Source organism: Mastomys coucha, unplaced genomic scaffold, assembly GCF_008632895.1.
Source record: "Mastomys coucha isolate ucsf_1 unplaced genomic scaffold, UCSF_Mcou_1 pScaffold15, whole genome shotgun sequence".
Lineage (NCBI taxonomy): Eukaryota > Metazoa > Chordata > Mammalia > Rodentia > Muridae > Mastomys > Mastomys coucha.
Genome location: NW_022196897.1, coordinates 141991973 through 142004469, shown reverse-complemented (window position 1 = coordinate 142004469; position 12497 = coordinate 141991973). Strand labels below are relative to the sequence as shown.

Genomic DNA, 12497 nt, shown 5'->3' with positions numbered 1-12497 from the left:
GGCCTCGAACTCAGAAATCCGCCTGTCTCTGCCTCCCAAGTGCTAGGATTAAAGGCATGTACCACCACCGCCCGGCTGAAATTTTGTTTTTGAAGTTGACCTTAGTGCCATTATGATTTGCACATAAACATGTTTCAGATTCAGTAAGGAATGTGAATTTGACTCAGTTTTTTGGAAATGTGCTGATATTCTTCCATATTGCAATGCTAAATAGAGAAGGTCTATTAGTGATCTATGTTGTGTGTGTGTGTGTTTTTTTTAATAGTTGTGTGTATGTGTGTGTTTGTAGGAATTGGCACTAGCAGTGACATGCTTGTGGATGTCATAGGGAAGGTCGCAGAAGCCAGTTGTTTCTTTTTCCCAAGTGGACTCCAGGGATCAAACTCACGTTACTTGAGCCTTCTTACTAGCCTTCTTGTTGACTCTTACAGACCATACCTAAAATAGCTTTACTCACCCATCCCACCTCCTTTTCTAGCGCTTGTCCATCATTCTTGGTTACATTTGAAGATTGCTTTTATCTTTGTATATAATTGTAAGAATATGAAATCGGTGGTAGAGTTTGCTTAACAAGCACAAAGCTCTGGTTCAGTCTGCAGTATAACATAAACTGGATATGGAGTAGCACATCCCAGCACTAGGGAGGTAGAAGGAAAGTTCTAAATATATAATTTGGTTGTGTTTGATTTGTGAAATTTTTTCAGGTGTACTAAACAATGAGATGAGATTGTTGTTTTAGGCCGCCAAAAGTGGTGGTACACAACCTTTTAGTCCCAGCACTTGGAAGGCAGAGGTAGGCAGGCGGATTTCTGAGTTCATGGCCAACCTGGTCTACAGAGTGAGTTCCAGGACTGCCAGGGCTACACAGAGAAACCCTGTCTATAAAAACAAAACAAAACAAACAAACAAAAAAAAAAGAGGTAGAGGCAGGTGGATCTGTGTGAGCTGGAGGACAGGCTACTTTCCTTAGGGAGTTCCAGTGCTACAAAGTAAGAGTAAACAAAAGATAAGGGGAGTCTGTGTTGAGAAATAAAAAAGAAAACCAAAGCAACTATCAAAACTAATATAGCAATATATCTCTATTTTGTATTTAGTAATTATAATATTAATATAATTAGATTTTATCACATTAAATTGGAGTTCATACAGTATTTGACATTGAAGAATTTCTTCCATTTATTTGTGTAAGTCTTATATAGCAGGAAACCTTGTTCCTTCTAATGTTTTTATTTGAGAAATTAATAAACCAGTTCTCAAGTAATTAAAATTTCCCTGAGCACTCAGAACCAGCTTAATAGGTTTAGATTTAAAACTTGATTGATCACATTAGTTTCAAATGATCATTTTTCCAATCCCCAAATTTTGATTCCCATTCTTTTAAAAGTTGTAGAAGCAATTAAAATTGAAATGGTAATGCTGCCAGGTACTACAATGGCAATAGGAACGACAAACAAGAAGTCAGATTCAGACCTGGGAAAAACTTCTATAAGATTTCTTTTAAAAATTAAAATAATTTTTTAAAAAAAGATTTAATTAGGAGTGTTTGCATGTCTTTGTGTGAGTATATGCATTTGAGTGCAGGTACTTGTGCAATCCAGAGGAGTTGGAATTAAAAAGCAGCTTTAAGCCTTCTGACATGGTGCTTGGAACTAAATTCAGATTTCCTAGATGAGCAGTTTGAGCACTTAACTGCTGAGGTATATTTTATTTTCCTTTCATGTATATGAGTAATTGCCTACATGCATATGTATGTACCTGGTAAGGCATGAAGAAAGTGTTGGAGCCCTAGGTGGTTGTGAGCCACTACATGAATGTTGGAAACTTAACCTGGGTCCACTGCAGAAATAAGTAATCTTAAGCACTGAACCATCACTCCAGGCCCTCTTATTATTTTTGAAACAGTCTCATATATCTCAGGCTGGCCTTAAATTGGCTATGTAGCCAAGGATGACTTTGAACTGATCATCCTGTAACTAATAATGATAGGATTACAAGTATATGCCTCCATGCCCAGTTTATAAGGTGCTGGGATTGACCTCAAAGCCTTATGGATACCATGCAAGAACCAACTAAGCTACCTTTCCAGCCCTGTTACTACTTTTTGTGTTTTGAGACAGTATCTCACTATGTAGCTTTAGCTGGCCTGGAATTCACTGTAGACCTGTCTTAAGACTCACAGATAACTGCTTGACTCTGTCTCCTGGGTGCTGGGATTAAAGGTGAATGACACCGCAGCCAGATTTGTCTGCCTCTGCCTCCCAAGTACTGCCATTATTATCATTATTATTATTATTATTATTATTATTATTATCATTATTATCATTATTATCATTATTATTATTATGAGTATTTTGCTATGTATACATGTGTAATGTGTACTGTATGTGCCTTGGTGCTCATGGAGGACAGGAAAGGGCATTAGATTTCCTGGAACTGAGTTAGAAGTAGTTGTGAGCTACTATGAGGGTGCTCTGTCTTAATCTGATGCACTCTTAACTGCTCAGCCGTTTTTCCAGCTGAACCCTATTATTGTAATTTTATAATTATTTATTTGTGTGGTGTGTGTGTGTGAGTGTGTGTGTGTGTGTGTGTGTGTGTGTGTGTGTGAGAGAGAGAGAGAGAGAGAGAGAGAGAGAGAGAGAGAGAGAGAGAGAGAGAGAAAAAATGAATGAGAGAATGAGAATGAATGATTTTCTTCAGTGTATAGGTCCTAGGGATGGAACTCTTCAGCATTTATTAACAAGTTAAGTCATCTCATTGAGACCCCCTTCCTCTCCCCCTTTTATTTACTTTTTGAGACAGATGTTGCTATATGAGGACATAGTGAGCAACCAGAGATTCAACAGGAGTTAGGTTGGGTTAGAGGCCCAAGTAGTGAATTATGTAAATAATAATCTGTATAATTTGTGGTCTTGGTCTTGGATTCAAACTCCTCCTGCCTTAACTCCTCATACTGGGATAATTAATATTCACTGCTATACCGAGCATCTGTAGTGTTGGAGACGGATTCTTGAGTTTTTGTTTTTGTTTTTTTAAAGATTTATTTACTTATTATATATAAGTACATTGTTGCTGTCTTCAGATACCCCAGAAGAGGGCATCAGATCTCATTAAGGATGGTTGTGAGCCACCATCTGGTTACTGGGATTTGAACTCAGGACCTTCGGAAGAGCAGTCAGTGCTCTTAACTACTGAGCCATCTCTCCTGTCCCCGCATTCTTGAGCTTAATGAGTGCTAGGCAAACATTCTACCAACTGATTTATGTTCCTATCCACTATTTTGTTCATTTGTTTGAGTCTCACTATGAAGCCCTCACTGGCCTGGAGCTCTATAGAGCAGAATGGCTTCAAACTTACAGAAATTGGCCTCCTAAGTACTAGAATTAAAGGCTATTCTGCCATGTCTGGCTGTAGTTGTCTTTTTTTAGTAAATCCAGAAAGAGAGAATAGGAGAGAATGTGTGTGTGCTTGCCTGCATATGTGTGCATGGTCATATATGTGAGCCTGTGTGTACAGGCAAAGCTGGAAGAGGATGTCAGGTCTTATCATTCTGTGCCTTATTATCTTGAGTACCTTCAACTATACTTGGAACTAGGCTTTCAGCTGGGGCTTCCAGCTAGGGTTTCAGACATATGTAGCCATACCCATGTGGATGCTGGGAATAGAACTCATGTTCTTGTGATTGTACATACAGCAGGTTCTTACCCAGTGAATCATCTGTGCAGCCTCATAGTTTTTTCTTTTACTAAAACTATAAATCACATTGAAAAGTTGTACTATGAAATATGGAGTCTGTTATTATTTGAGATTGAGTTGGGGATCAGTGTTTGAATGCTAGTCAAACACCTACCACTCCTCCTTTTGAGATATGAACCTACTTTATCGTTTGGTATTTGTAATCCAGGAACATTCCAATTTTCTGTTTCTTCTGGCTTTTGAGATTGAACCTTAAAAGGTATCACTCTGATAACTATGAAGCTATAAAGTTTATGGGGAAGATGCTAACTCAGTTTTAATTATTCATTTTGATGCATCATTGCATGATTTACCCTATAGATTTTTGCACATTTATTTTAAATCTTACTCAATGCTTAGTGATCTAAATGATGTTTATTGTGACTTTACTGTCCTTAATTTTTACTGGATCTTTTGAGTATTAGCCCGGACCTATTTAAAACTGTTGCCAAAATGAAGGACTTTAGAAGTTGAAATTGTTCAGGTCTTTGAATTATCTAAATTAAAGACATTGTGATAGCTTGAGGGAATGTTTGTGGGTTAATGTGGTAGCTGGTCATTCTTGCAACTAAAATCTTGGTATATTAATAAGGAGTCTGACATGGCCGTTGCCTTTTCTCATCTGCAGGTGTGTGTGGTTTCAGCGCAGCATGGCTGTGGTCATCCGTTTGCAAGGTCTCCCAATTGTGGCGGGGACCATGGACATTCGCCACTTCTTCTCTGGATTGACCATCCCCGATGGGGGCGTGCATATTGTAGGGGGTGAACTGGGTGAGGCTTTCATCGTTTTTGCCACTGATGAAGATGCAAGGCTTGGTATGATGCGCACAGGTGGTACAATTAAAGGGTCAAAAGTAACACTGTTATTGAGTAGTAAAACAGAAATGCAGAATATGATTGAACTGAGTCGTAGGCGTTTTGAAACTGCCAACTTAGATATTCCACCAGCAAATGCTAGTAGATCAGGACCGCCACCTAGCTCAGGGATGAGCAGCAGGGTAAACTTGCCAGCAACAGTACCCAACTTTAATAATCCTTCGCCAAGTGTAGTAACTGCTACTACTTCTGTTCATGAGAGCAACAAAAACATACAGACATTTTCCACAGCCAGCGTAGGAACTGCTCCTCCAACTATGGGGACTTCTTTTGGGAGTCCAACATTCAGCTCAACCATTCCGAGTACAGCTTCTCCAATGAACACAGTCCCACCACCACCAATTCCTCCAATCCCAGCGATGCCATCTTTGCCACCGCTGCCATCAATTCCCCCAATACCAGTTCCTCCTCCGGTACCAACATTGCCTCCTGTGCCACCTGTTCCTCCCATTCCCCCAGTCCCTACTGTGCCACCTATGACCACATTGCCTCCTATGTCAGGCATGCCACCCTTGAATCCACCACCTGTGGCACCTCTACCTGCTGGAATGAATGGCTCTGGAACACCTATGGGTCTGAACAATAATCTGAACCCTGTGTTTTTGGGTCCATTAAATACTGTTAACCCTATACAGATGAATTCTCAAAGCAGCGTGAAGTCTCTTCCCATCAACCCTGACGATCTGTACGTGAGTGTGCATGGAATGCCCTTTTCTGCAATGGAAAATGATGTCAGAGAGTTTTTCCATGGGCTCCGAGTTGATGCAGTGCATTTGTTAAAAGATCATGTAGGTCGGAATAATGGGAATGGATTGGTTAAGTTTCTCTCCCCTCAAGATACATTTGAAGCTTTGAAACGGAACAGAATGCTGATGATTCAACGCTATGTGGAAGTCAGTCCTGCCACAGAGAGACAGTGGGTAGCTGCTGGAGGTCATATCACTTTTAAGCAAAGTATGGGGCCTTCTGGACAAGCCCACCCTCCTCCGCAGACACTTCCAAGGTCAAAATCGCCCAGTGGGCAGAAAAGGTCAAGATCAAGATCACCACATGAGGCTGGTTTTTGTGTTTACTTAAAAGGGCTACCATTTGAAGCGGAAAACAAACATGTCATTGATTTTTTTAAGAAGTTGGATATTGTGGAAGATAGTATTTATATAGCTTATGGACCCAATGGGAAAGCAACTGGTGAAGGCTTTGTAGAATTCAGGAATGATGCTGACTATAAGGCTGCTCTCTGTCGTCATAAACAATACATGGGCAATCGCTTTATTCAAGTTCATCCAATAACTAAGAAAGGTATGCTAGAAAAGATAGATATGATTCGAAAACGACTTCAGAACTTGAGCTACGAGCAGAGGGAAATGGTGTTAAATCCAGAGGGGGACGTCAGTTCTGCCAAAGTCTGTGCCCATATCACAAACATTCCATTTAGCATTACCAAGATGGATGTTCTTCAGTTCCTAGAAGGAATCCCAGTGGATGAGAATGCTGTACATGTTCTTGTTGATAACAATGGGCAGGGTTTAGGACAAGCATTGGTTCAGTTTAAAACTGAAGATGATGCACATAAATCTGAACACTTACACCGTAAAAAGCTGAATGGGAGAGAAGCTTTTGTTCATATAGTTACCCTAGAAGATATGAGAGAGATTGAGAAAAATCCCCCAGCCCAAGGAAAAAAGGGCCTAAAGATACCTGTTCCAGGTAATCCTGCAGTACCAGTGATACCTAATGCAGGGATGCCCACTGCTGGAATTCCCACTGCCGGAATACCCAGTGCTGGAATACCAGGTGCTGGAATACCCAGTGCTGGGATGCCGGGCTCTGGGATGCCTAGTGCTGGGATGCCAGGCTCTGGAATGCCCGGTGCTGGAATACCCGGTCCTGGAATACCTGGTCCTGGAATACCAGGTGCCGGAATACCTGGTGCCGGAATACCTGGTCCTGCAATGCCTGGTCCCGCAATGCCTGGACCCGCAATGCCTGGTCCCGCAATGCCTGGTCCCGCAATGCCTGGTCCCGCAATGCCTGGTCCCGCATTACCTGGTCCAGCAATACCTGGTCCAGCAATACCTGGTCCAGCAATACCTGGTGCTGGCATCCCCAGTGCAGGAGGAGAAGAGCATGTCTTCCTGACTGTAGGATCAAAGGAGGCCAATAATGGGCCACCATTTAACTTCCCTGGTAATTTTGGTGGGCCCAATGCCTTTGGGCCACCACTCCCTCCTCCAGGATTAGGGGGTGCCTTTGGTGATGTTAGGCCTGTTATGCCTTCGGTTGGAAATAGTGGTTTGCCTGGCCTAGGACTGGAAGTTCCAGGTTTTGGAGGTGCACCAAATAATATAAGTGGTCCAGCAGGATTTGGGGGGATCCCTCAGAACTTTGGAAATGGCCCAGGTAGTTTAAATGCTCCTCCTGGTTTTGGAAGTGGACCCCCTGGTCTTGGAAGTGTTCCTGGGCATTTGAGTGGGCCTCCAGCCTTTGGGCCTGGGCCTGGGCCTGGCCCGATCCATATTGGAGGTCCCCCTGGCTTTGGAGCTAGCTCTGGAAAACCAGGACCTACAATAATTAAGGTGCAGAACATGCCTTTTACTGTATCTATTGATGAAATTTTAGATTTCTTTTATGGTTATCAAGTAATTCCAGGTTCAGTATGTTTAAAATACAATGAAAAAGGTATGCCTACTGGTGAAGCCATGGTGGCTTTTGAATCTCGGGATGAAGCCACAGCTGCTGTCATTGACTTAAATGATAGGCCTATAGGTTCAAGAAAGGTAAAACTCGTTTTAGGGTAGCCGTTCACATCAGTTCCTTACTGGGTATATCTTTATTTTGCTGTGATTAATGCATCCAGGTTGTTTTCCTAGTAGTTCCAGGTTAGAACCTGTGGATTGTTTCAATTGCAGATAGATTGGTTTCTATAACACAGAGCATTCATTGGTTGGCTGTTTTACAACTCACAGAATAAACATTGCAATTTGTTACAGTAAAGCTATCTGGAGAGAACACAAAAATAATTTTGGCATATAGTAGAGACCATTTGTAATACTCTGATCATATAAAGCTTATCAAGGAATCTAGATTGGTTTTCTTTTATACCACATGGGATGAAGAAAATAGAAACGTGAGTTGAGCTCGTGGAGGGTGTTCGTACCAGTGATGACAATTAGAAGTTGGCTACTTTTGCAATTTGATTTAAAGCTGGACTTAACTTGCTTTGTTATAGGGTCAAAGCTTTGTCTGAAACCTTCATTTTCTTTTAAAATTGAATAAAGTCTCTGTGTCCGGATTCATTGTATGTACCTTTATTGCTTCTTGAGGGTTCTTGCTGTATAGACAGTCCTGCTTCAGTGTTGCCGCTTTATTTACCTAATTGACTCACTTGTAACAAGTACAACTGTTTTGTTAGTTTTTAATTAATTTCTAATACAAAAACTCCACACTTGTGGTTTGTGTTAAATAACCCTGAACTTTGATTTCTAATGTCACACTGATGATTGTGTGAAATAACTTTTACCATAAAAATAAACTATGGAGTACTCTATTGACATTATTTCATTTGACCACAAAGTTTTAATTAGTTTAGGAAATTTAAAATTTGTTCATATTGTTTGGATGACAGTGAAAATCAGAAACCACTTAGTAATTAGTGTTTAGGTGTTTGATTTGAAATCCTTTACTGTGATGGACTAATTTAGCAAATTGTTTATGTCCCAATTTATGTGAATTATGGGACAAAGGAATTCATAGGAAAGAGCATTCTATCTTGGAATATAAAACTGAAATTGAAAGTGGTAGTTTTGCTAGCAGTAGTATTGTAGAATGAAAGATCCTTAAGTTATATAGGTTGATGTGTGTTTAATTCTGTTAATTTGGAGGCTTTTTGGTGTAGTTGTTTGATCATGAGCCTGTTCACAAAAAATTCTTTATGCAGAGTCTAAGTACAGCTGTTAGAAAAGAGAATAGAGATCACTCTGTGCATTTTATATTCTTTCCTTTTGGCAATCAGGACACTGAGATGGAGGGAGTCTGCGGTTGGCTAAATCTCCTTTCCCTTAAAAGCATTTGCTTTATCACATCTTGTTCACTGACACTTAGGATCTTTTTCTAAATTTAAAATGTTGAAAGCTGTTTTACATTTCACATGACATACAGAATTGGAGATTGATGAATAATAATGGGAAATAAATAGTACCTTTCACATAATGTAGCTTTGATTTGAAACACCACCATTGAGAAGTTGGCATTTACTTTTAAAAGAAGCATTTCTCACATACGCTACACATACATATTTTATATATATATACATGTATGTATGTATGTATACACATACACACGCACACACAAATGTATGTATGTGTGTCTATATGTAGTGCCTGTCTTGTGTTCTAAGGGAGTAGAACACTGAAGTAAAGTTTTGTCGTGTAATTTTAGAGTTAAGAGTGGCACAGTCTCTTGCGTGGAAAGCTTGGAAAGCCTATCACTACTATAGGCTTGGAGGAGTATGGGGATGTTTTGTTCAGGGAAAGGGTTGTTCAGACTTTGAAAAATGGCTGCATTTATCAAGTGGCTGCACTTGATAGCTCACAAACACAATTTGCTTGACAGATAGCTACTGCCTCAAAGAGCAATATGTTTATATGTGATGTTCTTTGTTAAGTAATCATTTCTCGTTCCTGAGACAGAGTGAACACCTCAGAACTATTTTGGCCATCTTATTTCAACTGCAGGTTATTTTCCCCATTGGAAACTGACTATATTTTAGAAAAAATGATTTTGGAAGGTGAAAATCGTTTATCCTTTCTCACAGTTTATTTTGGTTGTATCTTCTTACATGCTTATTAAATATTTCATACACTCAATTGCAACTATTTTGTTATTTCTACATCTTAGATAAATGCTAAACAGAAAAACCTGGTTATCAATGTTCATTAAATAAATTAAGAAAATAGTGTTGGTATAGAAATCAGAGAGAATTGTGTTCTGCATTCCCTTTTATCACAACAGAGCTTGTTGTGAAATGTAATTAAATGCTTTGCCCTGTGGAACTTGAGCTTGTATGTTTGAGACAGACCCAATTGCTAAGTATATTGTTTTATCTCGTTTGGGCATTGAAGTTTCAGTTTTTATTTTTGTTTTAATAACCATGAAAATGTGTTCTATCAACCTATTCATACCTCTCGTCAGACATTTTTTCCAGAACTAGTCTTGGTATAGATTTGAATTTCCGTAATTTTTTCATTTGTATGGTATGAAGGCTTTGTAAAGCTTTGCTCAAAGTGTGTTTGTAAACTCTGTCGAGGTATTCTCAATTTCATGTGTAAATTTTATTGCCTGTTTTGGTGACTTTGCCATTTATGGAAAAGAGTATTTCATTAGGTTTAATTTGTTTCTCCTAAGTTTTTACTAGTGTTTATTTTTCTTTTGGTTTTATAGGAGTAGAGAAACCTACAAATGTACTATATAAATGAGCAATTGTAAATTTTTAAAACTCTAGTGCCAGATTTAGCTCATAAGCATAATTTGGAGGTGTTTTCTGTGTTTATACTAGTCTGGATGTACAATTATTAGTGGCTGTTGTAGGTTTTGTTTTAATGCAACAGTGTCAAGTGAAATGTAGCTTCCTGACTTGTTATTTTAAGTTGTCAAAGCATTGACAATTAAAGCTGCTTTAGGAAATGTCAAACTTACAGATAGTAATATTCAGTGTAGCTAAGGTCAGTCGATCTGCTTGATGAAAATCTAGGTGTACGTACATATCTGGAAGTAAGCAAGCACACATGGCTTTAGGTGGAAATGTTCACCTTGCACAAAAATAAGGAAACAAGCTAACTCAAACTCCATTTTGCTGAATTCTGTGATTGATGAAGTGTGTAAAAATAAAATGCACTCAGAGTTTGAAAGCGTTGGAAAAATGAGTGAAGAACATAACATGTACAATGACTCCTAGTCCATGTTTTGGGGATGTGTCTGGCGGTGATCACTGAGTACTTTTCCCACTCACAATGGCCATGTGTAAGTTATTTTACTTCAGCTGTTTTATTGGCAGTTCTGTAGTCCAAACTTTTGAACTCAAGCACAGCCAAAGGGCTGTTGACAGTGTGACCACAGCGTTGCCAGCACATCTACTTTGGTATCATTTAGCAATTTTGTTTATAAAGAAGTCTTGGATACTGTTCAATAAACTTGTCACAAAATAAAGGCTGATGCTTTAATGCTTTAACTGCACAGTACTTCTTTAAAGAAAATACTTTGTGCCTTTGGAAATGTGGATTTGGCGATCTTAGAGGTAACCATTGTTGCTTCTTCTTGTCTTCTAATGCTGAAGTGTGGAAGAAGAGGATGCCTTGGAGCGGCAGGGAGGGAGGAAACTTGATTCTAGGTCAAGTCTGTGGCATCTTCGTTTTCAGAATTTCATTTTATTGTGTGTGCTTTGTTAGCTGATGGCTTCGTTCTGTGGATTTGGGAAGAACTTGAGGACCAGATTCTCCTCCTCACCAGGAGTCTCCAAGACTCTGTGGACTCTGATTCTCAAATACTGGTTGCAGTGGGAAAGGGAAAAATGCTTGGAATAGGTTCTTAATTTCATTCACCAAAAGCTTTGTTTTTGTATTCCTATTTGATGGGTTTGAAGTGGGGAGGAAAAGGTAGCCAAAACAATTGTTGCTTTGTGACATTGGTGTTCTGGGTTTTGTCCCTTTCACATTTGTTCAACTTAATGAACTTAGTAAATGAAGTTGTCATAGACTGCTGGTTTAAAAGGCCAGGTTAGAGTTACTAGGATTTGTGGGGCTGTTTCTTAGAACCAGAGTTCTTGGGAAATGCTTGTAATTTTTATCTTTATCATGTAAGAGCTTAGCTTGTATTTGAATATCCTATTGTGTTAGAAAGTCCGAGCAGGCATTCTGCCAGTGAGCTGCATGTCCAGCTTTAGAAGAGCTTAGACTAACTAATACATAATTCCACATTGCACCTGGGTGATTTTATTGACTGCATTACCCAGGCTACTTAAAACTGGATTCCAGCATTCTTCCCCCCCTTGGCTTGCCGAGTAACTGGACAACAGACACAGGCTACCTTGTCTAAGTCTTTTTAAAACTAACTGATGATTAAGCACTTGCAAAATGATGGTGTGACATCATCAGCCCACGCACATAGACAGGGGTGGACTTAGGAAAGGTCGCTTCTGCAATTTGCTGGTTTTCTGCTCTTTAGCATTTTACACAAGAACATATATCACCATCCTCCCCAGAGTATTCTTTTTTTCTTAATGGGATAGGGTAGGATCTAAACTTAAAGCTTTACCTTTTCATGTAAAAAGTGTTATTTTTTAGTATAAAATCTGATATAGGGCATGAAAGCTTCCTGTATAAGTGTTTGAAGAGTGCTGTGCTAGCACATTTGCAGTTCTATGGAAAAGCCCTATGTCCATCAACATAAGCAAGTTCATTTCCTACGAAATGCTAATTCTTAGTATGCTCGTCTGGACTTAATTGTGATGTTTTGAGCTACATCACAAGCATCCTTAAATTAAGTATGGCTCCTTTTCTGGATCAACATATGTAATATTAAGCAACCAGTGCAGCGTATCATGCTTTCTACATACCATTCTGCTACTGAAGAGTCCAGGAGAAATGATCCTGATGTAAACATTTCAGTCCCAGGTACAGGACAACACTTCAAAAGCACTGAGGTTGTATAGTAGGGAAGAGATTGCATTAACCATGGTCTTTGATATCCGAAGGCCTCAAGGGCCTTCCTCTAATGAAATGTTAGAAGTTGGGACATGAAACTCAGCAAATAGTTGCAGAGAAGTGGTGAATGGGGTAGAGTATTAATATTGGCATCCCCGTGTCAGATATCTAGACTCTGGCCTGAGGAAC

General features: G+C 39.5%; 1 protein-coding gene across 7 annotated transcripts in view; it reads left to right on the top strand.

Moving 5' to 3' along the window:
- The window catches only part of Cpne1 (copine 1), a 41569-nt gene that overhangs the window by 10690 nt on the left and 18382 nt on the right, over positions 1 to 12497 (top strand). The window contains exons 3-4 of one of the 7 annotated variants that reach the window (XM_031372472.1): positions 4364 to 6480; positions 6697 to 7397. The exons of 3 other annotated variants lie outside the window; for them this stretch is intronic. In XM_031372472.1, coding sequence (XP_031228332.1) covers positions 4386 to 6480; positions 6697 to 7397 — 2796 coding nt within the window. In that variant the 5' untranslated portion in view covers positions 4364 to 4385. Of the gene's footprint in view, positions 1 to 4363; positions 10805 to 12497 lie in introns of those variants that run through there. 3 more of the 7 variants (XR_004118981.1, XM_031372467.1, XM_031372471.1) reach the window with 3 other exon arrangements.